The sequence below is a fragment of the Chrysemys picta genome, chromosome 23 (genome assembly GCF_011386835.1).
Source record: "Chrysemys picta bellii isolate R12L10 chromosome 23, ASM1138683v2, whole genome shotgun sequence".
Classification (NCBI taxonomy): domain Eukaryota; kingdom Metazoa; phylum Chordata; order Testudines; family Emydidae; genus Chrysemys; species Chrysemys picta.
This window is the reverse complement of record NC_088813.1, coordinates 19,382,640-19,410,070: the sequence shown is the minus strand read 5'-3', so window position 1 is coordinate 19,410,070 and position 27,431 is coordinate 19,382,640. Positions and strand designations below refer to the sequence as shown.

The 27,431-nt window shown below is 43.0% G+C and overlaps 1 protein-coding gene across 2 annotated transcripts; it reads left to right on the top strand.

Annotated features, from left to right (window-relative positions):
* The first annotated feature begins 1,969 nt into the window (after positions 1 to 1,969).
* MTF1 (metal regulatory transcription factor 1) lies at positions 1,970 to 27,262 on the top strand. Of its 2 annotated transcripts, XM_005298345.4 has the most exons (11): positions 1,970 to 2,110; positions 3,323 to 3,787; positions 14,902 to 15,140; positions 15,656 to 15,787; positions 16,372 to 16,445; positions 18,916 to 19,049; positions 20,552 to 20,629; positions 22,546 to 22,648; positions 23,341 to 23,897; positions 24,888 to 24,951; positions 26,568 to 27,262. In XM_005298345.4, the coding sequence occupies exons 2-11, from the start codon at positions 3,374 to 3,376 to the stop codon at positions 26,951 to 26,953; spliced, it is 2,181 nt and encodes a 726-aa protein (XP_005298402.2). In that variant the 5' UTR covers positions 1,970 to 2,110; positions 3,323 to 3,373; the 3' UTR covers positions 26,954 to 27,262. The 2 variants fall into 2 exon arrangements, with proteins under 2 accessions (XP_005298402.2, XP_065433060.1); XM_065576988.1 differs by lacking the exons at positions 15,656 to 15,787; positions 16,372 to 16,445 and having other exon boundaries at positions 14,888 to 15,140; positions 26,568 to 27,151.
* The last annotated feature ends 169 nt before the right edge of the window (positions 27,263 to 27,431 follow it).

Here is a 27,431-nt window from a genome sequence, read left to right as displayed (position 1 = left end):
AGAGCTCAAGCCATGTCACGAGCATGAAAAAACTGCCCTTCCCACCTCACCTTAGAAGGTGGGCATGGGTTACAGCCCATTTTTCTTCTTCCTTGGCAGGCAGTTGTCCTCATCATCGTGCTACGTGTAAAGGGGGCTGACTCACCACCTCCCTCCTGGTTAGGGGTGCCAGGTGTCCGGTTTTTGACTGGAACGCCTGGTCCAAAAGGGACCTGCTGGCGGCTCAAGGTCGGCGCTGCTGATCGGGCGGTTAAAAGTCTGGTCGGTGGCGCAAGGGGGGGGTCTGGGGCTAATGCAGGCTCCCTGTCTGCCCTAGCTCCATGCGGCTCCCGGAAGCGGTTGCCAGGTCCCTGCAGCCCCTAGATGCATGGGTGGCCAGGGAGGGTCCATGTGCTGCCCCCCCCCGCCCCAAGGGCTGGTTCCACATTTCCCATTGGCTGGGAACTGTGATCAATGGGAATTGTGGGGGCAGTGCCTGTGGGTGCACGGAGCTTCCCTGGCTGCCCATGCGGCTAGGGGATGCAGGGACCTGGCGGCCGCTTCCTCAAAGCCATGGGAATCACCGCCGGGACCCCACATCCCGAACACTCTCCTGCACCCCAATCCCCTGCCCCAGGCTAGAGTCTCCTGCCACACCCGGAGCCCCTCATTTCTGGCCACACCTGGAGCCTGCAACCCCAGCCCAGAGCCCATACTCTGCCCACCCCCCGGACCCAGCCCGGAGCCCTCTCCTGCACCCCAAACCCCTCATTCCCGGACCCAACTCAGAGCCCCCAACCCGGTGAAAGTGAGTGAGGGTGGGGGAGAGCGAGTGACAGAGGGAGGGGGGATGGAGAGAGTGGGGGTGGGACCTTAGAGAAGAGGCGGGGCAGGTGTGGGGCCTCGGGGAAGAGGCGGGACAGGGATGTTCAGTTTGGTGTGATTAGAAAGTTGGCAACCCTACTCCTGGTATTACTGTGATGCCTGAGCACTTACTGTCCCTGCTCTGCTGCCCACGCACTCCTCTGAGGCAGTAGTGCAGTGGTTAAAACACAGAAGTGAGTTATTGCCCTAAGCTAAACACCAAAGTCCCTGAATGACAGAAGAGTAAATGTTACCCTCCATGCCCTGACTGTACTGACCCCAGCCCAGGACACACCTGGGCCCAATGCAGCCATACTGCCGGGAGTCCCCACATTAAAAATGGCCCCACCTTTCTGTTCCTGTGAGGAGTTGTGGCCCTGCTGCCCCGTTAATAGGCAGCAGGTTTAAAACACAAAAGGAAGTATTTCTTCACACAACACAGTGTCAGTCTGTGTAACTCTTTGCCAGAGGATGTTGTGAAGGCCAAGACTATAACAGGGTTCGAAAAAGAACTAGACTCTAAGTTCGTGGAAGGTAGGCCCATCAATGGCTATCAGCCAAGCTGGGCAGGGACAGTGTCTCTGGCCTCTGTTTGCCAGAAGCTGGGAGTGGGCGACAGGGGAGGGGTCACTTGACCAGTCCCTGCTCTGTTCAGCCCCTCTGGGGCTCCTGGCACTGGCTGCCAGGACGCTGGGCTGGATGGACCCTTGGCCCGGCCCCGTCTGTTCTATGGCCGGCCTGGCCTGGCCCGGCCCCGTCTGTTCTATGGCCTGGCCTGGCCCGCCCCCGTCTGTTCTATGGCCTGGCCTGGCCTGGCCCGGCCCCGTCTGTTCTACGGCCGGCCTGGCCTGGCCTGGCCCATGTCTGTTCTATGGCCGGCCTGGCCTGGCCCGGCCCCGTCTGTTCTATGGCCGGCCTGGCCTGGCCTGGCCCGTGTCTGTTCTATGGCCGGCCTGGCCTGGCCTGGCAGCGCTGCCTGGGCAGTGGGGTAGCTGCTGCCCAGCCTTCAGCGTGCTCCCAACCTGGGCCACCCCTGCTGGCCCCGCCCTCTGACACGAGGCCCCGCCCCTCTCCTGGCCACGCCTCCTCGTTCAGGAAGCCTCAGCCTGAGGCCCCACCCTCTCAACCGTCGCTGAGGTCCCGCCCCTAGTCCCTCCCCGCGGGGGCGGGTCTCGGCGTGCTGCGCGAGGGCCGGAAGCGGAAATGATGCGTTGGGTAATCATGGTGCCGCTGGGAGGTTGCCGCTGCCGCTGTTACCGGGCGCTTGGTGAGAGCGGGGCGCGCGCAGCCGGGGGCTGCGTCCGGGGCGGGGGCGGCCCGGGGTCCTGCCGGGGCCCAGTGAGCGCGGCCGCTCCCCGGGCGGGGCTGTGGCGTCGCTCCGGGCCCCTGGATCTGGGCCTCTGGCTCCGGCCCGGCCCGCGCTGTCAGCCCGCTCGGCGTCAGCCTGCCGCCCGGGGTGCCGCGCTGGGCGGCCCGGCCTAGGGCTAAGGTGGGGGCGGGGGCCTGGCCTCAGCCCGGGGCGGGGGTGGGGTGCGTGTGCAGCGCCGAGCACAGGGGCCCGGCTCCAGCCCGAGCTTTGCTGTCATGTCAAGAGCAGCCCCGTGCCCACCTGGCTCGGCGCTCGAGGGCCGGTGATAGGTGCACGCTCTTCCCTGCTTCATTCTGGCGCTTGGCTCCTGGGGGTGGTTTTTCAGGGCCTGTGGTTGTTGCCGTCTCATGTCCAGTAGTCATTTGTCTCCAGCCCGGCCCTGAGGTTCAAACATGTTAGCAAAGCTCATGCAGTTTCAGCGAGTGCAGCCCTAGGCAACAAGCAAGAGATGTCTGTGGAAGAGTAATGTGGTCTACTGCCCTGGGCATGTTTGCTCTCGGCTTGTTTTTATAAAATCTGGGAGACTTTTGCACAGAAACAATCCTGTTATAGTGTCATACTATAACCCATTCACCCTGGCACTTTATGTTGTAAAGAGCTGAAACTGTTTCTCTTGTAGTTGCACCTAGATACCCCAGTCAGGAAATGGGGTCCTGCTGTGCTATGCACTGTTTAAACACACAATAAAAAGACAGTCCTGCCCCAAAGAGATTCTTGCTTGTTTCATAATTTCAAGGCAGCTCTCCGGCAATATACAGTAATTTGCATGTGGCTTTTAGTAGACTTAGGTACAAGAGGTCCAATCTCTGTGGAGGGATGTTTCTTCTTTCTCTAAAAGAGAGCTATAGGCCCTTTTCAGGTCTCATACAATATATATATATTAATAATTTAGAAGATTTGGAGCACTTTTGAAAGTATTTCCCTATATGAACTGAATAAAAACTTAACTGCACTATTTGTCTTGGTTTTCTGAAAGCGAGACAAGGTTTCTGGAAGTGAGTTAATGGGGACAGGAAATATAAACTTGTTGAAGTTCACACCCTTGAGGGATTTAGGTGAAGTCCTTATCTAAATATTGATATTCTTATTCTTGTACTAATCTTGTTACAGATGAGTTGTTACATTTTAATTTCATGATCCTGCACTGAATTCTATTAAACCATGGGGGAAAATAGTCCTGATGGCAGCATTCATTACTATGAAGTGGAAGAAGATGAACTGACCCAAGATGATAAAATGATGAGGTTTGTGGACAAAAATGGTCTGGTTCCTTCATCATCTGGGACAATTTATGACAGGACAACTGTTCTAATTGAACAAGACCATGGGACATTAGAAGATGATGAGGATGAAGGACAATGTGGGGATCACTTGCCTTTTTTACCAGAGGGTCATGAAGAAGGATTTCATTTAATAGCAGATCATGAAGGAATGTCCCAGGGTTATGTGCAACATATTATTTCTCCAGATCAGATTCATTTGACTATAAATCCTGGTTCAACTCCCATGCCAAGAAATATCGAAGGAGCTACTCTCACTTTGCAATCTGAATGCCCAGAAACCAAGCGTAAAGAAGTAAGTGACCAACTATAATCGTAGAACTTTGCCCATCTTGAGAGCTGTTCATCTGATGATCTCAAAGCGCTTTGCAGATATTGTTGATTTTTTTTTTCCCCCAAGTGGTACTGAGAATTTAGCTGCACACTAAAGGAAAACATATGACTAACTCCACATAACTGTGTTGAAAATCTCAACCATTAGATTTAGCTTCACAGTAGCTCTATGGTTGTGTAGGTAAGTACATAAGTTGCCCAGGATCACACAGTGAGTCAGCAGCCAGAGTCAACAACGTAATGTGTCAGTCCTGATTCACAGTCTCTCCTGCTCTCACTACGTAGACCATATGCCTTATTATATAACTGCTACTGTCTGAAGAGAACCCCAGCATGTTTCATGACAGTGCAGTAACCACTAAATATAGTAATAAAAGGTGACTAGAAAATAAGGACCATGATAATAGTGCATGTGCTTTAGTGATCTTTCTTTCTAAATAGCTTGATTAGTCTTTCACAACTCTTAAAAATATTGCCAAAACTAAGCCTTTAAAATGGATATAAGCTTTCTTAGCCTGGGGTGTACCAAGTTTGGCTTAGGAAAACTTCTGCATCCCAATTAAGTGTCAAATTCCAGCCGATTGTGATTTGAAATTTCTAAAATATTAAACCTTCATCACCCACACCGATGTCAAACAGAAGCTTGACCTAACCTTAGTTATAGCATTATTACTGAGCTACTGTAATAAGTAGCAGCAGCAAGTAAAGTTTTAGGAAGTCACAATTGTACTTGATTAAAACGTGACATTTTGAACCAGCTTACGCCTGTGAAATGGGTGGTTCTAGCAAGAGAACACATGATTTTCATAGTGAATTTTTGTTGTGTTGAAAGCAAAGTGGGTTCGGACAGACTTGGTTTAAAAAAAAATGTCTCCAAAAATAATGAATTGTGTGTGGTATCTTTAGTTGACTAGTATTAATAGAATCTGTCAGCATTTCAGACTTCGGGCTAGTTCTGTAGTCCTTGCTCATGATGAATAAGGACTTACATGAGTATTTCCATTAAAGCCAATGGAACTACTTGTGTAACAGATACTCTCTGTGAGTAAGGGTTGCAGAATTGGGCCTTAGTTAGAATGGAATCTGAGTTTGAAAGCCTGAATAATTTAGTTTAGCAGGGGACCTTGATTGGCGTTCACTTGGAAAAGTGAAAGTGGTTCAATAGCAGCAGCAGTTACTTTCAGGTAAGAGATGGAATTTCTGGACCGGAAGGTCTCACCCAGCAAATCTGTTAGCCTAGGACTCAAATGGGATATTTCCTTTTCCAATTTTCAGTAGTGTTACTGGCTGCTGCACCTTGCCTTCCTCACCACTGCTTTATTGCTAAAATTTATTTTCATGTCATGCTACAGTTTTCCTTTGTCTTTTATAGGACACTCAACTTGCCACTTCCAGTGTCTGAGAATAGTGTTTTGTGTGTGAGCTAACTCAGTGTGGCTCCTTCTCCAAATGTGTAAAAAAGGGGATTGTCCTCTATTACTTTGAGGTGTTTAAAAGGCTTGGAAGATTTTTTTGTAATTGTCTTTTGTGCTTTGTTATACACTGTAAATTCAGGCAATGACTACTTTACTCTTTGTAGAGGAGTCAAGATGACTAGAGAACTAGTAGTAGGGGTACAGTAAAAGTGAATCCTGGGGAAATGTGGTCTTATGTCTGCTTAATTTAAACACTTGACAACTAGTTGGGAGGAAAGAACTTTAAAGACTAAACCCCCTTGCACCATCAATTAAGATCTGAAAAAGCTATCACACTAGTTTTCTGGCCCTTACGAAATAGGGAAGATGACTTGATGTTGCTTATATTTGAGATAGAAGCAAAATAGAAACCCTTTATGAACATTCAGAAAGTAGTAAAAGGGCTTAGCCCCAATTTCTTTAGTGTGGAGGTCACCTTTAATTCTATTTTGTTACATCTCGTTCTACCTTCAGTACTACTTTCCCCATGAGAATAGCTAGTACTTGCATCATCTTCCATCTTAGTTTCATAAGCTTCCTATTCACTGGTTCTAGTTCACCCTGAACTCAGTTTAATCTTGTAATTTGTGCTCCCTGGGTTCTGAATTACTCAGCAGTCTGAACAGTTTAGCTAGTTGGACAATGTTCCATCCCATATGCCATCAAGTTTTCTTCACCAATAAAGATAAACTTAACTTCCTCTTAGCCCCATCTCATATGTATGTGTAAAATTTAGGCTCCTTCTGGTTACCCTCCAAGGTTCTGCTATCCTTTCTTTGCAAAGAGAATACACAACATAGCTATTGCTATTGCCTTCTACAGAACTGATATTGCTTTGAGTTTGTGTTCTGCCCTCTGTGGCTGTGTCCTAGTGCCATGTTTCATTTGTGGTGATGGCATCAAGCCTTTTTCTGGTAAACTCCATCTTTTCCTGCTCTATACTCTGCATGACAGCTTCATTTTAGCTGTTTGGTCCCCTCTGCACAGACCTTTTATCTACAGTAAGCAGACGCCCTCTGTACTAAAAGATGTGTATTGCTTTGAGTATGATTGTATAGCTCCTTGTCTCGCTACTTATATATGCAGCCATGGACCAAGCGATTGTTAATAGCTTCTGGTAGTGCCCACAATCTTGCGTAGTTCACAAGTATGTAAAACACTTTCCTGTATTGCAGTAGTTAATGTAAAGATGATTCTCCTGCATGTGGAGGTTTTTGATGCAGCAGTTTGCACCCTAACTTCAGGACAAACTGCTTTACCAGGGATCCAATTTATTTTAGTGCTGATGTATATTAGTGGTAATGAGTGGTACTAAAGCTGGTAGTCCTGTTAGGAAAGATAATGTATCTTTTTCAGGCTAATAAAATTCACTTTCCTACCCTGTGTCTGTTTTTAATCCACCAGTCTACTTTACATGCCAGACCTTTCTGATGCTTTGTCTCAACCTATAACACAACTGTAAGATCAATTTTTTTAATTGCCGAGCAGATGTGTAACCTTTCTGCAAAGCTCAGCAAAGATACCTTGCATCAGCTGTCTTGCTGTTACAAAATCATGCTGTATGGTGTGTTTTAACTAGGGTGACCAGATGTCCCAATTTTATAGGGACAGTCCCGATTTTGGGGTCTTTTTCTTATATAGGCTGCTATTACCCCCCACCCCATCCCGATTTTTCACACTTGCTGTCTGGTCATCCTAGTTTTAACTAATACAAAATTGCTATTGCCTTCTCTGCACAATGATTCTCCTCTCCCATGGATGCTAGATTTTCCAGTTCTTTATCTTGTCATGGAGAAGCATTTTAAAAATGCTAAAACGTCGCAAAATTCTGTCCTCACTTTCCTGAAAGCTGGTGCATGACTGTTATCTAGGCCTGGGATACTTTTCATTTTAAACATGTCCAGTGTTTTCTTTACCTTTTCTCTGTCTCTATGCTGTCCTGTACTAAACCAAGGAATAAGAAATAAACCTCCATATCTGGCTGATAGTGTTTCCCCTTTCCATCCAGTTACCCCACTGACATTCCTTTGCAGATGTTTGTACCCACTCATAAGAGGCCATCCAGTACATGTTTCTGCTTGTGGCCTTCTACAGAACTGAGTGAGTAATCCCTGTAGGCTCCTGTGAGTAGACAGTATCCAGTTAAATAAGCAGAAGTAATGTCTTAGAATGAATCTGTTCTAGAAAACCCTGTGCAGCAATTCTCAGATGGTCTGTGAGCATGGTGCTGGCTCCTCCTTGTTTTCAGCTGCATGAAGGACAGCTAAAATTCATAGAATTATAGAAATGTAGGGCTGGCAGAGACCTTGAGAGGTCATATTGTCCTTTCCTTGTACTGAGGCAGCCCCGGTGTACCTAGACATTCACTGACAGGTGTTTGTCTAAACTGTTCTTAAAAACCGCCAATGACGGGGGTATAGAATCATGGACTATTTTACTCTTCCTTTTCCATGAGCAGTTGCTACAGGCAAGGGCATGTCTTTGTAAAGCACGTTAGATTGGAGGTGGTGAGGGCTGGCAGAATGGTCTCCGCTGGTAGGGAGAAGTAGTTGAAAAAGGGAGAGGTTTAGTCTGGTGCTGAGAGTTGAAGGCCGTAGGTCTCCTCCAACCCCATAATGGCTGCTGTGTGACACCAAAGAGCTATCCGTTGCCCTCCTGTTGTAAATGCCAAGGCTGCTTTTCTTACTGCGGCAATGCATGCTTTTGATTCTTTCACTTCTGTCTATGCAATCTCTCTCTCTCCTTCCATGACCCACCCTCCCCTGCTGCTTTTTGTAGTTAAATATTTCCATGCTATTCAGAATTCTTCAGTGTGTGGTGCTTTTCCTAACCACCCCTTTCCCTAGAGTCTAGTTACTGTGCTACCAGCAGTTGGTAACTGCCCCTCCTCCTTTGATTTAATGCGTGTGATTCCTAAAAGGTTTGTATCCACAAAAACGAGGAGTCCGGTGGCACCTTAAAGACTAACAGATTTATTTGGGCATAAGCTTTCGTGGGTTAAAAAAAACAGAAGTGGGTTTTTTTACCCACGAAAGCTTATGCTCAAATAAATCTGTTAGTCTTTAAGGTGCCACCGGATTCCTCGTTGTGTTTTTCTAAAAGGTCTGTCTCGTTTTCACACTTTGGTACCACTTGTATAGTTTAGCATGGCATTCAGGGCTCATGGACTTTGAAAAGCAGGTGTTCATAGAACTATAGAAATATAGGACTAGGAGAGACCTCGAAGTCATGAAATCCTGCCCCCTGCGTTGAGGCAGAACCAAGTAAATCTAGACCATCTCTGACTGGTGTTTGTCCAACCTATTCTTAAAAACTTCTAATGGTGAGGAGTCCACGACCTCTGTTGGAAGCTATTCCAGACCTTAGCTACCCTTATAGGGAGAAAACTTTTTTAAATATCTAACCTAAATCTCCCTTGCGGCAGATTGACCATTATTACTTGTCGTACCTTTAGTGGACATGAAGAACAATTGATCATTGTCCTCTTTATAACAGCCCTTAACAGATTTGAAGCCTGTTATCAGGTCCCTCCTCAACTGTCTTTTCTCAAGACTTAAACATGCCCAGTTTTTTTTAAACCTTTCCTCACAGGTCAGGTTTTCTAAACCTTTGATCATTTTTGTTGCTGTCCTCTGGATTCTCTCCAGTTTGTCCACATTCTTAAAGTGTGGTGCCCAGAATTAGACACAGGCCTCACTACTGCCAACTAAAGTGGGACAATGTCCTCTTACATATGACACCCTATACGCCTTATTTGCAGCTGCATTATAGTGTTGACTCATATTCAGTTTGTGGTCCACTGTAACTCCAGATCCTCTGCAACAGTATGACCACCTAGCCAGTTATTCCCCATTTAAGTACTTTGCCTTGTCTTTATTGAATTTAATCTTGCTGAGTTTGGATCAATTCTCCAGTATGTCAAGATCAGTTTGAATTCTAATCCTGTCCTTCAGAGTGTTTAGAAGTTCTCCAGGCTTGGTGTCATCTTTTACTCTCCACTCTATTGAATTGTCCTGGACCTAGGACTGACCATTACATACACCCTCCCACTATGACAGTGAACCACTGATAAGTACTCTTTGAGTAGAGTCTTTCAACCTGTTGTACCATTACCTTATGGTAATCTCCTGTAGACCACATTTTCCTAGTTTGCTTATGAGAATGTCATGCGGGACTGTGTCAAAAGCCTTACTAATCCTTCTCTAACCTTAACCTATGTTACTCTATTCCTCTAATACTAAAGGGTTAGGACATAGCCTCTCCCTGTGTAGCTTGCTTCCACAGTAAATTTGCCCAACATTAAAATACATTTGAACTCCAGATACTATATAAGTGACCCCCATTCCAATTTTTAATTGAAACTTCTATGCACAGAATTTCGCTTTTCCTACAGCCTTCATTTTAGTTGGGAGATTCACTGAGCTTCCCTAACTCCCTCTCTGGACCATAGCAGCACTTCAGAATCACTGTCACGTGTGTTCTCAAGCTGGCAGTGGGGTCTAGACAATTAGAAATGAATATGGTTCTAAAGGCACAAAAATACATCTTGTGCTGTAGGTACAGATGTAAATTAAGGCCTGTTTTTAGACTGAAGTTCTCCAGTCCCCATTAATCCAATATGAAGATGAGTCTTTGTGGGAATTTAATAGAATGCTAGAAAAACTTACCTCCTTTTCACAAAGCATCTTAAATTATTACAATCTCATCCTAGCACTAAGGAGACAGGATTCAAACCCCATGTTGGTCACCGTGGAAAACAAAAAAATCAGTTACTTTCCTACTTAAGTGATTACTCTTCCCCTGGCAGCTAGCTTCTGTATTATAGCATATTTTTATTTGTTGGTGTGCATGAAGCTTTTGTATATGTAATTTGCTTTAAGATACTGTAATGACCAGGATCTATCAGCTCATCAAAGGAAGGTGAAATTAAATGTATAATTCTTTCTTTCCTCCCTAGTGTAAAATGCTACTATTGTATCAACAAGAGACTCTGGATTGAATGAGAATTGTGACAACTGTAATTTATCTGTGTATATATAAATAAAAACAGGAGAAAAGGAATTAAATACCAACCAACAAAACGTGTTCCTAATCCCAAACACAATTATTATAACACCAAGGGGTTTAGTGCAAACTGTGACCCACTTTACTGCCATCAAGTCTTCTGCATGTTGCTTGCTGTAAACAGGCTTAAAAAGGCCCCGGGCCTCTGCCTTCACTTACATGTGTCCGTAGTGCCAGCCTCTCCCCTGTAGCTTGTATTCATAGGAGGCAGGTCACCAATACGTGGCAGGGGAGAGATGTCAGTTGGCCTTTTGCTTTTGCATTGGCACTTAATAATCCTTGTACTGGCAAAGAGCTGTGCAGTATATAAAATGGAAAACATTCGCTGCCCCCAAAGATGGACAAGCTAAAATGCAGGCGCCTGGGAGATCCAAAGGTGGGGATGTAATTTGGGGGGGGGGGGGGGGAATGGCTTGCGGGGTTTTTTAATGTTGCCCTTCAAATCCTCCTCTTCATTTCTAGTGAAAGGGGCCTCACTGCTCAGCTGGCCCCATGTAGCACTAGCATAGGGCCAAAATGTGTGCTCTGTACATAGTCTCACTTGGGAGTGGTGTGGGATTGCGCTGCCCCAGTGGAGGCTTTGAGTTGGCTGGTGCCTATGGTTCAATAAGCCCTGTGTCTATAGTGAATGTTGGCTTTGCTGTCATCACCCAAGTTTCTCACTTTCCATAGGTGACCTTTCAAACAGGCAGGTCTTGAGCTTGTGCCTAAATGCCCTTAATGGAAACCAAAAGTCAGAGTGGCCGTGTTTGTAAGGCTCAGCGCTGCAGGTCCCTGGGTGCTGAATTATCCAGCTGGCAGAGCCCCCTGAAAGGAGGGACCAAGAACACTTTCAAACGTGGCCCCTAGTTTTAATGGGTGGATGTGTCATGTTTTAGGTGCCCAGCTTGAGACACCCAGGACATTTTAGAGGTGCTGAACATCTGCAGCGCCCAGTGCTCTCCATAGGCATTCTGGGCACTCCGTCTCTGAAAAATCAGTCCTCGCGTATCTCTTGCAGGACAATTGAAACCTGATGCTTGCAAAATCTGTGGTCACTTTTGAATACGGCAGGCTTAGTGGCTAGCCCAGGGATTGGCAACCTTTGGCACGTGGCCCGCCACCCTGGCGGGCTGGGCCGGTTTGTTTGCCTGCTGCAGGTTTGGCCGATCGTGGCTCCCACTGGGCGCGGTTCGCCGCTCCAGGCCAATGGGGGCTGCGGGAAGTGGCACAGGCCAAGGGATGTGCCGGCCGCCACTTCCCGCCGCCCCCATTGGCTGAGAACAGCGAACCGCGGACAGTGGGAGCCGCGATCAGCCGAACCTGCGGACGCAGCAGGTAAACAGCCCGGCCTGCCAAGGTGCTTACCCGGGGGGACTGCATGCCAAAGGTTGCCGATCCCTGGGCTAGAGTCTTGTCTTTTCTTTAACAATATTAGTAAATATTATTACATAAAATCTCACGCCTGTCCATCCTGCTTTCCATACATCCATGCAGCACACGGAGGGACCATTTTGTTTGGCAAAATACAGGTCTGGTTCAAAGAACAGTTTGGGGACGATATGTTTAGTTCTCAAACTGTCAAAGAAATAGATCTGTTTAAAAGCTGTAGTAGAGAGAGGTCCTGAATGTTTCTGAATCTAATGCTGGAGTCTGTAGGAAAATCCAGCTTCTAAAATCCAATTGGGATTTTCAAAGTTTCTCAGCAATGGCCTAAATGCTCTCATTGCATGCAGTAATAAGACTCTCCCTGATTCAGTGGGAGCAGAGTTAGGCCAGTGCTGCATGTTTTTGAAAACCCCACCCCAAACTTCTGTTTAAAATAACTAATACAATTTCCAGAAAATCAACACACTGCGTGTAACAAGCTCTTTCCTAGCTCTATTGCAACCTTTGCATAGGGGGCACCATTTACAGAATCTTTTTTAAGCAGAGACTAATTTTAATTTTGTCTCTCTGATTGTTCCTAATATTGTATATAGACGTTCTGAAAGGTGGAGGGGAGGGAGTGTATGCCCTAATTCTGCTTGTGTATGAATCTGCTTCAAATCTACTTCCTTTTCTGATGATAAAGATTTTAACACATCAAAGTGATGTTTTTAAAAGGGCAGAGGGAGGTACCATAAACATTATTGCATGAGAATGTCAAGCTCATCTCCAACTACAGACTAGCAAAAGGGCTTTTACAGAAAAGATCCCCTACCTACTGTACTGAAGGCTCGCTGCTCATTCAATTTATACCAAATACAATGCAAAGCATTAACCAGATGCTTCTATTCCTGGCAGGACTACAAGGGGCTTTCAGTAGGTTCTTGACCAGATGTGCTATTGGTGAAGTATTCTTGGTGCTGATATTGTGCTGTATGTCACATTCACCTAACTTCCAGTGTTTGTCACCTTGCATAATTTTAAGCAGCACCAAAATACATTTACAGCCTGATAACATACTCAGAAATCTGTCCCTGCTCCCTTCTCCTTCCTTCTTAACCCCCAGTGACACTGAAGAATGCTGATTCTCAAATATTCTTGCATTTATCTACTCCAGTAAAGAAAAGGGGTAGGGAGGAGTGATGAATCACTGAGAGGATTAAAGTTTTTCTCTTGTCTTTCCCAGGATTTTAGGGAAAGGAAGCAGCTAGCGTGGTCTCAGGCCATGCTGTCTGGCCTAAGAGAAAAGGCTTTCAAAAATTTGTTAGGAGACCATGAGTTTGCAATGCACATACAGTCCTTGTGTCCACCCATAACAGCCATCCTAAGTGTTCTACATGTGCTGGTTGTGATACCTGGAATCTACATGAATCCAACTGAACTGGCGAAATCTGTATTGGTTTCTCCCCAGTGTGGACAGGAAGCTATAAGTGGTGTGGCTGTACTGGTTCAGCCAGTCTCCCAATTTCATTGCACAGTTCGGTACCTTGTATTTGGAAATTACCCCAGAGCCTCTTCTCATAGCAATAGTACTGGGTGCTTTAGGAAAAGTAGCACTCTGGGAAATATAAGGAGGTTTCTGGCTTGTGTCCTTCCCTTCCTATATCCAGTGATTAAACTAATCTTCAAAGAAAAAGCAGCAAGTTCTTCCTTCTGTATTGTGGCTTTGCTCTGTCTTTATAAATGTTTCTAAACCTCTATATTTCCACTTGCCAGTCACCCACTCCTCACTGGGGCTCTGGACTCATTTTGCGACTGATGGGAGTTCTCAGCCATTGCATTCAAATTAAAGCTGTCAGTCTAATAATTACCATTGAAGAGAAATCCAGTCTAGCATAGCAAATTGATGATTTATTCCACGTGGAGCGAGAGTCCAATTCAATGAAACATTCTGACTTCCATACTATGTAAGCCTCTAATGCACCCTCTCCCTGTTTGGTGCCGAAGCTTGGCAGAATTTCTATCAAATCTAGTCCGACATGAGTCAGGTGATCCAAGCAGCTGGTTGGGAATTCTGGGTTACTTGCCTAGCGCCTTAAAGCTCCATGTTTATAATCTCATTTTGGTTCACAAAACAATCTGCGTGGTAAGAATTAAAAGCTTTTGTATTGGCATGAGTTTCTTTCCAGTTATATCTCTGCAAACCTTTGCTTTGTTGAGCTGATATTCCCAGTTAGTGTGGTGTCTTTGGGCAGTATCATTACATTATATATATGCAAAGAAAATGCCCCAATTTTACTATGTTGCTGGTATAAATTATATTGATATGTAAAAAAAAAATGCAGACTAGATGGAACAAAGCAATCTATAATCCACAATAATTTGAAAGAGATCCTCTACTCGCTATCAGTGTATTGGAGCAGCACAGTGCAGAGTTATGCCTCTAGGGCCTGGTCTTGTATTCCTTATTGGGGGATGTTGGTGTGCGTTTGGAATTTGTACGGATTGCAGGGCTGCTCTTTGTGGACTTGTTAATGTGTGTTTGAAACTAGACAATTATCTTGGTCAATAGCTGAATATTTTGAATTTAAATTCAGACTCTCTCTCTCTCATTTTTAATTAAAAAAAAAAAAAAGAGAGAGAGAGAGAGCATAGAGCAATATATCATTAGATTCGTAGTCCTGTGAAATGCTGAGCAACTATACTTCACACTGTGCAGGTCTATGGAAGTTAAGGGGGTTCAGCACTTTGGTGGATCAGGTTAGAAAAGTATGTATCTGTCTGCCTCTTCCTCTAAACATACCAGCGCAGTCGAATGCCCGTTGCTAAAGGCTAAGTTTATTAATTTGAAATGCATATGGGGACTTAGACCTTCACTTTGATTTATTATCCCACTAGACTCATGTTCCTATACTAGTTAAACTCTGTAAACTTCTGTTTCTGTAGATTTGCCTGAATTTTTCCCCATAACACAATAGGAGGGCAAAGTAATTTGATACTTCATCTGTTAATTAAAAAAAATACATTGGTATCATTCTGGGATCAGAAGCCAGCTTATTGTCTTTAATTAGAGCAAAGGCCTAGCTATTCACACTAGGCAACGAACCCTATCAGAGCCCATGCTGTGGATTAGATCCCAGAAGTGCTAGAGATTTGTTTCAGCTGAACTGTACATTTTGTAGACTTAAACTCTACAGCATTTTTCTCATAGGTTAAGAGATACCAGTGCACCTTTGAGGGCTGCCCTCGCACCTACAGCACTGCTGGGAATCTGCGCACTCATCAGAAGACACATCGTGGGGAATACACATTTGTCTGCAATCAACAAGGTTGTGGCAAGGCCTTCCTTACCTCCTATAGTCTCAAAATTCATGTCCGAGTGCACACTAAGGAAAAGCCGTTTGAGTGTGATGTGCAGGGCTGCGAAAAGGCATTCAATACACTGTACAGGTAAGAGCCCTTCCATGCAGCTCTGTTGTCTTCCATGGCAGATGGTTACCATTGTTTTTCATATCAAATTCAGTTCTTGTTTGAGCACCCTGGCTGCAGCTTTTGGGAGTGGATCCTTCTCCCAGCTCCAGACCCAATCCTGCTATAGAATCTCAAATCCGCCTAAAGATCCTCTTCCATCAAAACCAAGAACTGGGAGAGCAGCATTTGTGACATTATCATTAATTATTTGTGTTGCAGTAGAAGTAGTTGTGTGGTCCCCTTTGTGCTCAGCATTGTTCAAACACCTAGCGCTTTCGGACATTTTTGATTTGTGTACTGCACTCCTTTATAAACACTCTTAGTCTATAAGGTGCCACAGGACTCTGTCGCTTTATAAACACTGATATTGATAAATTTAATGAACAAACAGAATTTGTTAAGCCTTTGAACCTGTCTTGTGGTCCTTGTTATATGGCTCATTAGTCTTGCTGTGCTGCATGTGGTAAGAGGGATTTCTCTGGAATGCTTTGCAGGTTGAAAGCACATCAGAGGCTTCACACAGGAAAAACGTTTAACTGTGAAAGCGAAGGCTGCAGTAAATACTTCACAACACTCAGCGATCTGAGGAAGCACATTCGAACACACACAGGAGAAAAGCCATTTAGGTAAGTCGCTAGAGGGCAGTTTCCCCTCTTCTGTGGGGAGAATGGCAAGTGAGTTTGGTAACTGACAGTCTGTGCGAATCAGTGGAGTGACTACAAAGAAGAGGCTTGTTGTAAGGATCTAGAGACAAACTGCATGAAATATTTTCACTTTTAGTCCAGTGAGGGAAGCTAGATACACGAGCATATCTGTACTGCCGCTTTTTCGGTTGGCGAGAAGAGGACGGCGTTGCAGTTGCTTGCACCAAATTACTCTGTTGCCAAATAGATCAGGCTGGCCAAGCTGCTATGAGGAGCAGCACATCTACAAAATCTGTTGTTTTTTCCCTGCTATGGTGGAAAGTGTAATCCATAAAAAATGGTGATCGCAATAAATGGCTTTGTTTACTCTTTTATATTTTGCTGTCACATTGTAATCTGTGCAGTGTGTGTAGCCAGATACCTCCCAATAGCTACTATTAACAGAGTTTAAATCTGGAGCATCCTGCAATTCAGTCAAGCACCCAATGGGAAGCATGACTTCGCATTATACCTGATATATCCAAGAAGTCTGCTGCTAACTTTTCTCTGTTTGGTGCTTCACTCAGGTGTGATCATGACGGCTGTGGAAAGGCTTTTGCTGCAAGCCACCACCTTAAAACACATGTTAGGACACATACTGGTAAGTCTGGAGGGATCTCTTCTCTAACTGAGCCTCTTTCGTTTATACAAACTTTCATAAGCCTAATAATGCTTATACCTGTAGTCTACAGAGCAGCACAGCAAGGGCATTTAATGGCATGATCTGCCTTTCAGGTTTCAGTTATTTATTTGTTTTATTTATTCAGATGTAAGGAACAATAAAATAGATGTCAAGGCGTCTTGACATTTAATCTTTCAACATCATAATACATCCAGCAGCATTTAATAAAAACAAACTTTCAGATGGGAACAAATTAACTCAACTCAGAATCCACTACAAAAGACATCTTTCCAGTTCCTGTTGTCTCCTAGAACAAATTCTCAACCTTCTCCAGAAACCATAGCAAATAAACCAGTACTGTACCAAAAGTGGTGAGCAATTAATAATTCAGTTAATATTTTAATTAGCTGCCTTTCTTGTTTCCTATCTCAGGATAGTGAACAAAAGAAAAATATCCCTTCAATTTAAATTTGGCAGCTATTGAATTTCACCAGCACACCTCACAAATGCAGCAATAATGACGTGTAAAACTTAAATATTCACCAACTCACTTGACAAATTTGGAAACTTCTATTTCTAAGGCTATTATGCTGCACCCAGGAAGTGACACTAAAGCTGTTAGTAGGCTGTTCAGACGTTCCCACAGGTCCTACATTCATTGTTTACTCTTTTCAGCATAACATTGAGTGTGAGGTTCCTTATATGGTGGAATTCACCTTGGACGATTGTAATGTGGGTATGTTATGGAAATTCTCCCTGAGAGTTGCTGTTGCAAGCTTGTCTCTATGCAGCAACCTGTACAAGACATTCAAACTTGAGTATGTCTTTATGGGAGGTGATGTCCCTCTTTTCTTACCGAGTTATGGGTGGTTGTGATAATTGGGCCTACAGATTTACCCTAATTTTGAACTCAACTGTAAAAAATGTGTGTAAGTTCATAATATCGTCACAATAACCTATAACAACAAACGTTGATGGGAAAAGGTAGGAAAGGGAGACAGACTGAGTTAGCCCAAACAAAAAGGCCTAATATAATTCAAGGACTGGATTAAAATGATGCATGGTAAACAAGAAGAGTGTGGAACCTTATTTTGGCTAGTAGGTCCAATTGGTGGACAAAATAACAAGGGGATGCTTTATTCCACACATCACTCCCTTTTTGAGTCCTTAAAGAAAGAGACTTTGGGGTGAGAAATTGGCTATTGGAGCGAGTGTCACCGTAATGCCTGTGATCCATGTTAAAAGCAACAAAGAGTCCTGTGGCACCTTATAGACTAACAGATGTATTGGAGCATAAGCGTTCGTGGGTGAATACCCACTTCATCAGATGCATGATACCCCTCTGATACTTGTGATCCATGTTTTCTGCTGAAGTCCTGGACCACTTCCATCCTAAACTTGAGAGAGGTCCTGACCAGACTGGGCCTGAGAGAGGGGTACCCAGATGACATCTCCAGCATTTGTGGCTAAAGGCCAAACATCACCTGGGATGTGAGACTCCTCTGCTTGTTCCTTCCCCCACCTTATTTTTTTTCTTTCCTATGTCTATCCTTTTGTCTTCTGTTTAATAAAAGTCTGGCTTAGCCACCCAGGACTGTATATTTTGCAACACTGCTGCGAGCCCGTGATCAGAAAAAGGCAGCTAAATGCAATATGCTAAACAGCCTGATGCTGATACAAATTTGCCAGGTCTTAGAGAGGCTGGTAAGATCATGTGCTATGCCTGTTTTTCAGCAATGAAATTGCAAGTGAAAGTCAACATCAAAGACAAAATCTGTATTTTCTGTTCTTTTCGTTCCCCTTTTATATGTGTTTGTCTTATGTCTTCTAGGAAATGGAATTGGACTTTAACAACAGCAGCAATAACAACAGCTCCAGCCCATTTCAACTAACTTCTTTTTCCCCAAAAGGACAGTTATTATCCTCTTTGCTATCTAAGAGACTGTCAAACGGGGGTTTTTCCTTCTAGAAACTCTTTCCAGCTAAAGGGAAAGGGAACAAGGGATGTTGTTAAAATGAAAGCCTTACTTTATGTTTCAGATGCTTTAACTGTTTTCCATTATTTTCTGTATCTTTAATAAAATGTTACAAAGGATTGTTAATGGTGTGTTTGCCATGAGAGGACTGAGCAGGCAGAGGTCTCTTTATACCAAACCTTGTTTAAAACTATTCAGTGTTGGACAGTGACTGGGTTATGTTAACACCTTTGGCCTATATATTACAGCTAAAGTAATACAACGGTGGTTGAAGTGAGATGTGCAGAGTAGTGGGAGAAGAGCTGAAGCAGTTAGAGCACTTAAAATACTCTTGCCAGCTTACCGGTTTCTTTTCCCATATTTTAACTAGTGCCATATCTTGGAGGATGATTCTGACTTAAGCAGAATGGCGTATTGTAAAGAGATGTCTAAACTTTTGTACAAATCAGTGTGGTGTTTTGTGCTTCTTGTAGGAGAGAGACCCTTCTTCTGTCCCAGTAATGGCTGTGAGAAGACTTTTAGTACTCAGTATAGTCTCAAGAGTCACATGAAAGGTCACGAGAAAGGACACTTATATAATGCACTTCCCAATAACAACGTATCTGAGGTCAGTAGCTTTCTCTTTTTTTTCTTTAGAGCTTTTGTGGTAGATTGGAACAAAACCATATTTTGGGGAGAAGTTCCTGAGGCAATAAAGTGTGTGCAACATTGTGCTAAGCGTATTCGGTGCACCGCTCCCACTGGAAATTGGTGGGATTTTGGTGCTTAGCTCCTTCAGGCACCTCTGAAATTCCCAGCCTTAAACTTCAAAATAGATTGTGCCTTATCAAGGAACAAAATCAGGGTGGATTGATTTAAATCAGAGCTGTTTAAGTCACTGATTTTTAGTTATGATTAAAATCAGCAAGCAGGAAACCTTGATTTAAATAATATTTTTAATTGTGTTTTTGCATTTATACTTTTTAGTTATTTTCCTTAATTTTCATTGGTTGGTAACCATTAAAACATGTTGATTTGTAATTAAATATAGCCTTTACACTAAATTGGGCCGCCTTTTTGCAAACTAGAATATGGTATATGTGTAAAAAGCAACAGAGAGTCCTGTGGCACCTTATAGACTAACAGACGTATTGGAGCACAAGCTTTCGTGGGTGTACACATTTGTTTATGTAATTATATATAGCTTAACCTACATTTATTAAAATTCTTAATTTTTTATTTTAGGATGTGGTGGCTTTTGCATTTCTTATTTTCTAGATTAATTTTTACTTGTGATTTGTGTCACACTTTAATTGGATAGAAATTCAAATTCAATTAAAAATGCAAAAAAGCAGCATTTTAATTTTTTTATTTAATAAAACTACCTTAAATGCACTTGAAACATAAACAAAGTGTATCAAAAAAATTGCCAAATATATTTTGCGTTTAAAATGAACTGATTTATTAAACAAAGGAAATATTATCTGTAGTTAGTGAATTAAACTGATTGTTTCTGGTCACCATGTCCTTCAAGATTTTAGACTGAGTAGACCTCATTGTCTCTCACCTAGTTTTTATTCATAGATTGGAAGAGGAAAACAAGTTTTCCTGCTTTTTCAACTCCTAATTGGTTTCTTAACTTTGAATCAGTCATTGAACTGATATAGTTTAATACACTGAGGTGAAGAAAACATTCTCTGTACCAGCAGAAGAGGCTACTGCTGTCAAAAGCTGGTTTAACACTTCAGGAAACTCTGATTCCAGGTGCTTAGCCAGTGACTTTCACTAGTTCAGTGGCTTGGACTTTCTTTAAAACTTGACAGGAACTATGTACTAGATATTATTTATTGTATTCAATTTAAATTATAAGAAGTTTTGGCTTTGAGATAAGTTGCCAGTTTCAGATTTAATTTTAAATAGATTTATTTTTTAAATATTTAATTTAAATAAAAAAATAAAAATTATTTTTTTATCTTTTTTAAATCACTGATTTTATCTACCCTGACCCAAATAGCCTGACAAGCTGTGTAGATGCCTGTACCTCTAAGGAAAGTGATCTAAAATACTGTGGAATGTCCAGTATTGCTGACACTGATTTAAATACGTAACTGCAGTTGTATTCCTCTTCAGGATACAAACCACTCACTTTGTCTGAGCGACTTAAGCCTCATATCCACGGATTCGGAACTGCGGGAAAACTCTAATACAGTAAGTCTCCATGCCTCTCCCATAATTTGAGATTTTGTCTTTATTATAGAGCGTTTGTCCCATCCAGAGGAATACAGGGTTTAAGTATTAAAAACTGGTTGGTTTTGTTTCACTTGCTCTGTCCTTTGGCATTATCTGCTTTTGGTCCCCATTTTGTTCCTGTTGTCTGGGCATGGCCTCTCTAGTGAGAGGGGCATTGCAACAACTTATTCTAGGAATGATACCAGTGCAGTTCATTGCAACAACTTATTCTAGGAATGATACCAGTGCAGTTCAGTGGATTTTTTTGGCAGAATGCATTACATCATGTGCTGACAAATGCATGCACTTCCTACACCGCCCTTCTGATTCCTTTCCTACAGTTGGATTTCACCATCTGTCATTATGAAATATTGCTGCAATCCTATTGGGTGAATTTGGCATATACAATGCATCTGATTCTGACTACTGAGGCAGAGGCCGGTAAAATTGTAATACTACATATGATTTTAACTTTTTCTTCACAATATTGTCTCTGTTAAGTGGGGACAATTCCTTTAAAAGCAAAGCAATCCTAGTGTTCTGTTTCAGTGAATTAGTAACGTTTTATGTGGGCAGAAGTAAATTAGGCTGGATATATCAATGTAGAAATAATTTCATTTTAAGTCACTTGAGAGCCAGAGATCTAACTCTGACCAGCTCTGAGCTGTTTGGTTAACGGTAGCTGGATAGTTTGTGAAATGGGTAACCTGTTTATATGTCTACACATTGTATGCTATTTGCTCTGGTTTGGGGGAATCTGTGTCTAGGGAAGAACCCATTGCAAAGACTTCAGGCAGAAACAGATAGAAGAAAACATTCAGTCGAGCTTGTCCTTTTGGCACTTGCAGCTAGTTAAGAGCCTTATGTTGGAGTCAGAATTAGCACCATTTGCTTGTACTGCTGTAGTCTCTACCATTTGGCTTTTCCCTCCCCAGCCATTTCTGTAACTTGCATTTTGCATCTATTGGTGGAATCGTATACTAAGGCTATAACTGGCTGTGACACAATCACTTAATTAGGTTGCCTCCAGGTGTTGCTGAAAGAGATTGCATCCTTTTGCAAGTTTATTTGGGAAGAGACTTGTAGGTGCTTGTAGGAGTCTGTGCAGGAAGTATTTCCACCTTGCTGGCATCTCAAGCACAGACTTTTGGTTGTTTGTTGTAAATGTCCCCGTAACCTGAAAACAGACTTTCTAATTCAGCAGAGTGAAAAGGAAGGATTTTTCTCCGGAACTAGCAGTGTTCCTTTAAAATCTAACCTTATGGCAAAACTGTTCCCATCTAGTGGGGAATGTGGCCATAACTAAATCTTGCATAGAGAAGAATTAGACACTATTGAGGGGCTGGTATCTTTTAGTGGCGCTGGCTCCTGGAGCCATTTAACAAATCCTGTTCCAAGAACAGTTCTGACATTACAGGTAACACTGGTGCACAGACTAGGAGGTAAACTAAGCAGAGCCATGAAGGCTTGTGCATAAGAAAGTTTCCCAAATGATAGGGGTAAAACTGATATAAACAATTCTAATGTTTCAGATTCTGCCCAAGTATTACAAACAACAAGGGGTTAAAATGAAATTCAGCTACAGAAGAATAGTTAAGTGTCCTTTTAAGGGGTTTGTTAAGTTCAGAGTTATGCTTAAGTTCTCTATAAAGGCTTGTTCATTTGATTGGTGAATTTGCGTCATGGCTAATGCTAGCTAACTTGCATCTTTCATGTTGTGTGCTAGTTGCATAAAGTACAAAGTACCCTGCCCTTTCTGAGGGTGGCCCATTAAAATAACTGAGCAAACGATTGCAACATACATATGCTAGATGACTGGCATTTATGCAAATAGTTTATTAAGATTGGGGAGCTGTTGTTATCTAACACTTCTCTCTCCTTTTTCTCCTCCCCAGACACATGGACGAGATCTTAGCACAATCTCACCAGCAAGCATTTTTGAATCTATGTTCCAGAGCCCAGATCATACAGCAAATCAGGAAGATTCTCAACAGACAGGTACACTTTGTATCTGTGCAATTTGAGAGACCTTCCCGCCTATCCGTGCAGACAGCTAATTCCATTTATGCGTCTGACTGAGAATTATTGCCTAGTGGATAATATAAAGCCTTAGTAGAAACCAGACAGGTGTCTCTTTGAAAGGGCTGGTGGGGAGCATTGCCAGTTGAATTTATTTTGATTTTTAAAGTAAATAGTATTCATAGTCTATGGAGTGTTGGGACAGTGTCACTAGAACTGAGATCATGTTTGCAGCAGCTTTGTGTGTCATTCTATGGCACTGAAAATGGTGCTGCTGGGCTTATGTTCCTTATAAACTCCTGTACTAGGTTTCCTCTTGGAGCAGGCATTTATGGCTGAATGAATGAAACCATCTGTAGAAGGGAGTTTCTAATAGAAATACTTTCAGCTCCTGAGAGCTAATGGCTCTAACAGGAGTACAGTGTTATTGGCTTCCTAAATTTGGATATAGAAAGGTCCCTGTCCTGGCTACCTAAAATGTCCCTATTTCATTGGCTTGCGTTAATGAGTTTTGTACAGGGCTTTGACTATGAAAAGCATTGTTATTGGCATTCTATTTGCTAGAGGGCAAGTTAGCCTTAGTTTCTCAAGGTTCAGTGAATAGCAGTTTTTCTGGACCATGTGAGACTTGGTGTATTCATATTTCTTCTTTACTTTGTTTCCTTTGGCAGCTGCCTTGATTGAAAGTTTTAACGGTGATGCAGACTCAGTAACTACTGTTCAGCCTTCTGTAGGAGATTCAGCATCTTTATCTCTCCCACTTGTACTGCAGCTTGGCATCTCCGAGCCTTCTCACCCAGCACTACAAACCTCCGCACCCCCTCCAGCTCCCACCTCCATAGGAACCAGTTCACAGCAAGCTGCGTTTGGAAATCCTGCGACTATTTTACAGTCCCCAGAAGTGCCTGTTCCTCACAGCACACAGTTTGCAGCCAGTCACCAAGACTTTCTGCCGCACACTCAGACACCACCACAGCCCATTGTACAAGGACTTTCAGTGGTTGCCGGAGCCTCTGCTCCAGCAGCGTCGAGTGCCACTGAGCCTCTGCCGGCTGTGGTTCAGTCTGTGCCTGTGGGTGCGAACTCTGTTCTGACAAGTAACCCGACTATCACAATTACTCCATCTCAGAGCACTGCTATTCTCCAGTCCAGCATAGTCATGGGAGAACAGAACTTACAATGGATTTTAAATGGTGCCAATGGATCTCCCCAAAATCAAGAACAAATGGTTAGTATTTACCATAACATTGCTGAAAGACTGTTCAAAACATTCATGTTCCTCACATAGTGCCGGGGGCTGTTTTTTAATAGAAAAATGTCTAACTTTAGTATATTGGAGAGGTACAGGATTCAATCCCATCCCAGGTGTGTCTGCTTCAGTTTTGGGTAGTGGTGATGTGAATGGCTCTGTACAGATCACAAATTGACAGTCCCTGCCCTGAAGAACTTAAAAGGTGGTTACGAAGGAGAAAATGTCTGGAAAATCCAGAGATGAGGAAGATTTAGTGGGTTGTTTTCTTCTTCTTATTGTCTGACAAACTCCCTTGTATAGGCCTCACAGAGGACGTGGACTTGCTTCACCTGGGGCATTGCAGTGTGAGGCCTGAGAGTAACTTGTATTTAATTGTTTTATATCCATCTTTGTGACAAAATAGAAGCACAAAAACTCTATAGTGTTTTCAGCATTGAGGCATTTTATAGTCTATACAGTTCTGTAGCTTAATCCTATTGCCTCATAAATCGGAGGAGCCTTGAATATAAGGATAACGAAAAATCTTCTGCAAAACAAGGATGTGTCTGATGCTAAGTGGATCTGTGGGTTTGAGACCTCAAGAATAGTTTGTGTTATTCTTTTAAGTAGTGAGCCAATGCCATCTGAAAAGCTTCCTCTGTTGTGAATGCCAACAAATAAAGAGCCATTGATATGAACGCTCTGGAAAAGATGGATTATTGGTTAAATATTAATTAATTTTGTTGGAAGTGTGAACAATGTGTGTTGGCAAATCCACAGCACCTCAGTTCAGCATCTCAGGACTACCTATGTCATTGTCTCGGTTTTGTGATATCCAGAACATGGAAGTCCCCATATCAAACCAAACTATTTAATTTGTAATCCAGTTTTCCAGTCATTTCTCTTGCTCACAGCTGTTTGGAGTTTGCTGTTGCTTAATGGAGATCTGATTTTAACTGCATCAAATGTGTTTTTATTTTTTTAAAGCCACAAGTTCCAAAGGTGGAGAAGGTCTTTTTTACCACCACATTACCAGTGGCTGGCAACACAGGTATGTGCATTTGAAATGCAACTTCTTACCCTTTTATAGCCCGGTGACATTCCCTTGGTAATAGGTGACATCTCCTTGAATAGTACTTGTTGGGGTGTTTTAATTGCTAGTTAAAAAGTCCAAGAAAACCTTTCAGCTTTTTACACTCTTAAAAGGCACTGGTTTAAGCCTTGTTCACTTTAGACTCATGTTTGATCTTATTGGGGGTACTTGTATTATAACATTAAGAAGGAAACAAAGATAATACTGAAGGTACTGGGGAGAAATTTGCAAAATATATTGTCTTGATTAGTTATCTCTTTTATTAAAAATCATATGGTATTCTAATGTTGTGTGTGTATGAGATGAAAAAGTCAAAGTAGCTCCTTTAAGTTAGATAATTAATGTATTCACTGAGATTTTAGAGCACTTCCAACCTTAAATCCTTACATGAGGGGAGAGGGAGCAGCTGATGGATTAAACAATGTAAATTATCCAGCACCAACCTTTTGTTAGCTGACCACCTCTCTGAGCTGCATCTAATAAAATATACAGTCACATATATTTTGTTTTTATCTGGCATCTTTCATACACAATATCAGATGCTTCACAAAGTCAGTCGTAGGCTAAAGAGGCTTGAAGATGAGATTTAAAAAGAGGAAAGGAGACTGTGTTAAATAAACGGAGGAGCACAAGTGAAAGAACGCTCCCTGCAGTCACTAGCAGGAAAGCAGAGCAAAGAGAATGAGCAGGAAGATCGCTGACTTTGAGGTGATGAGAAAGGGAGGCTGGTGTGAGGCCATAGTACCATCCCTTCGGATCGTCTCTGCTTTAAAGGGACAGAGGCATTTAAACAGAAAAGGGCTTTAATTTTTAAACACCACTCTGCTTAAACCCCTTAAAGCTGGTTTAAAACATTAAGTTGGCACTCGGGTAGCTGGTGCTGAGTGCTGTATAAAAATCTAGATATTGACACTGGGACTCCTAAACCCCAGTGTCACAGAACACGTAACCTTTCCACTGAACGGGTTCTCCTGGCCATCGGCTGGGAAACACCAATGTTCTTGTGAAATGCCGCACAGGAACTGAGCAAGGTAAGCAACGCTCGCTGTGTGAGCTGTGGAATGGCCCCACTTCATCCTGTGACTTTGGGTCAAGTCCTGTATTAGAAGAAGAGGAGTTAATGACTGAAACCTAGGCAGGCTGAATGCTGCTCCTCTACTTAGTAGTAGCTAGCTGCAAAGAGCTTGGCGTGTTCATGTGATCAGTGCTGAGCTAATGCATCTTGACACAGCTCTGACTACCTGTTACCTTCATTACCTCTTACAGGGCTCAGCAGATTTATAGTTACGTGCTTTAGCTCAGAGTCAGGTTAATGGCGACTTGGGCTTCCGCAGTTCCCCTAGCTTTGAGTTAGGGTTATTCGAAATGCTGTCTGCCTTTTTCTGGATCTCGTTGTTGTTGTTGTTTATATGATGCCATAGGTGTGCACGTTACTTGAGACAAACAAACATGAAAGTTTCTTGCTATGAGGAGCTTACATCTGAATTAAACCTAAAAGATTACTTGTGTCTCACTGCACTGAGATTATGCAGTTCTCTCATTTCTGCGCCTGTTTGTTTCTATTTCACCTTCAGGAAACTCTGTTCAGCAGATTGGTCTCAGCGTTCCTGTTATCATTATAAAGCAAGAGGAGGCCTGCCAGTGTCAGTGTGCCTGCCGAGACTCTGCCAAGGAGAAGGCAACTAGTAAGAAGGGATGTTCCTCGCCTGACCCGAAAACTTTGGAGCAGCCAACTCTTCAGCTGCAGCCTCAGACTTTTCCTTCCTCCTCCTCCTCTTCCTGTGAGCCCACCGGTCAGATGGCTAACCCTTCCGACTCACAGACTGAAACATTAAGTGCCATAGATGTATCAGACTTCCTGTCCCTCCAAAGCCCTGAAACCCCATCCAATCTGATTCCAATTGAAGCACTACTACAGGGGGAGGAAGAAATTGGTTTGAATAGCAGCTTCGCCAAGTAAAGATGCTCCAGATTCTTCTCCCTTGCACCTGGAGGCTAAAATCCTCCTCCTTAGAAGCAGACACTGAAGGCTCAAGAGTTTTTTCTTTTTTTGAAGTTTTTTGGCCTACTTCTGCTTCTCGGATGTCATTTTAGTCACATCCCAGGAACATCCATCTTTGGGAGTTGAATCTTTCAAGAAAAAAAAAAGATAAAAAAAGCTAAGTTATATATGAACTGTTTTGGCTGCACTGTCTGTCACTTTTGCTTGTTGTCATATGTGAACATGGAAGTTAAGGTTACTCGTCTGCATAAAGATTATAAAAAGAAAGGGGGTTTTAGTTTGTCAGTCTCCTGTTGCACATCATTTTATGTTTGGGGGTTTTGGTACTGGCAGCGAGTGGGTCTTTTGTTACAACTTCTTGGTCTGTAATCTCCTTTTGTCTCCTTCTGTGTCTGATACTGACCATGCACTATAGTAGAACCAGAGAATGACGTTT

Excerpts from the sequence above, each read along its gene's own strand:
- MTF1 (XM_005298345.4), top strand. The coding sequence starts at position 3,374 with ATGGGGGAAAATAGTCCTGATGGCAGCATTCATTACTATGAAGTGGAA. Across the intron at positions 3,788-14,901 it reads CAGAAACCAAGCGTAAAGAA|GTTAAGAGATACCAGTGCAC; the intron begins GTAAGTGACCAA and ends TTTTTCTCATAG. Across the intron at positions 15,141-15,655 it reads GCATTCAATACACTGTACAG|GTTGAAAGCACATCAGAGGC; the intron begins GTAAGAGCCCTT and ends AATGCTTTGCAG.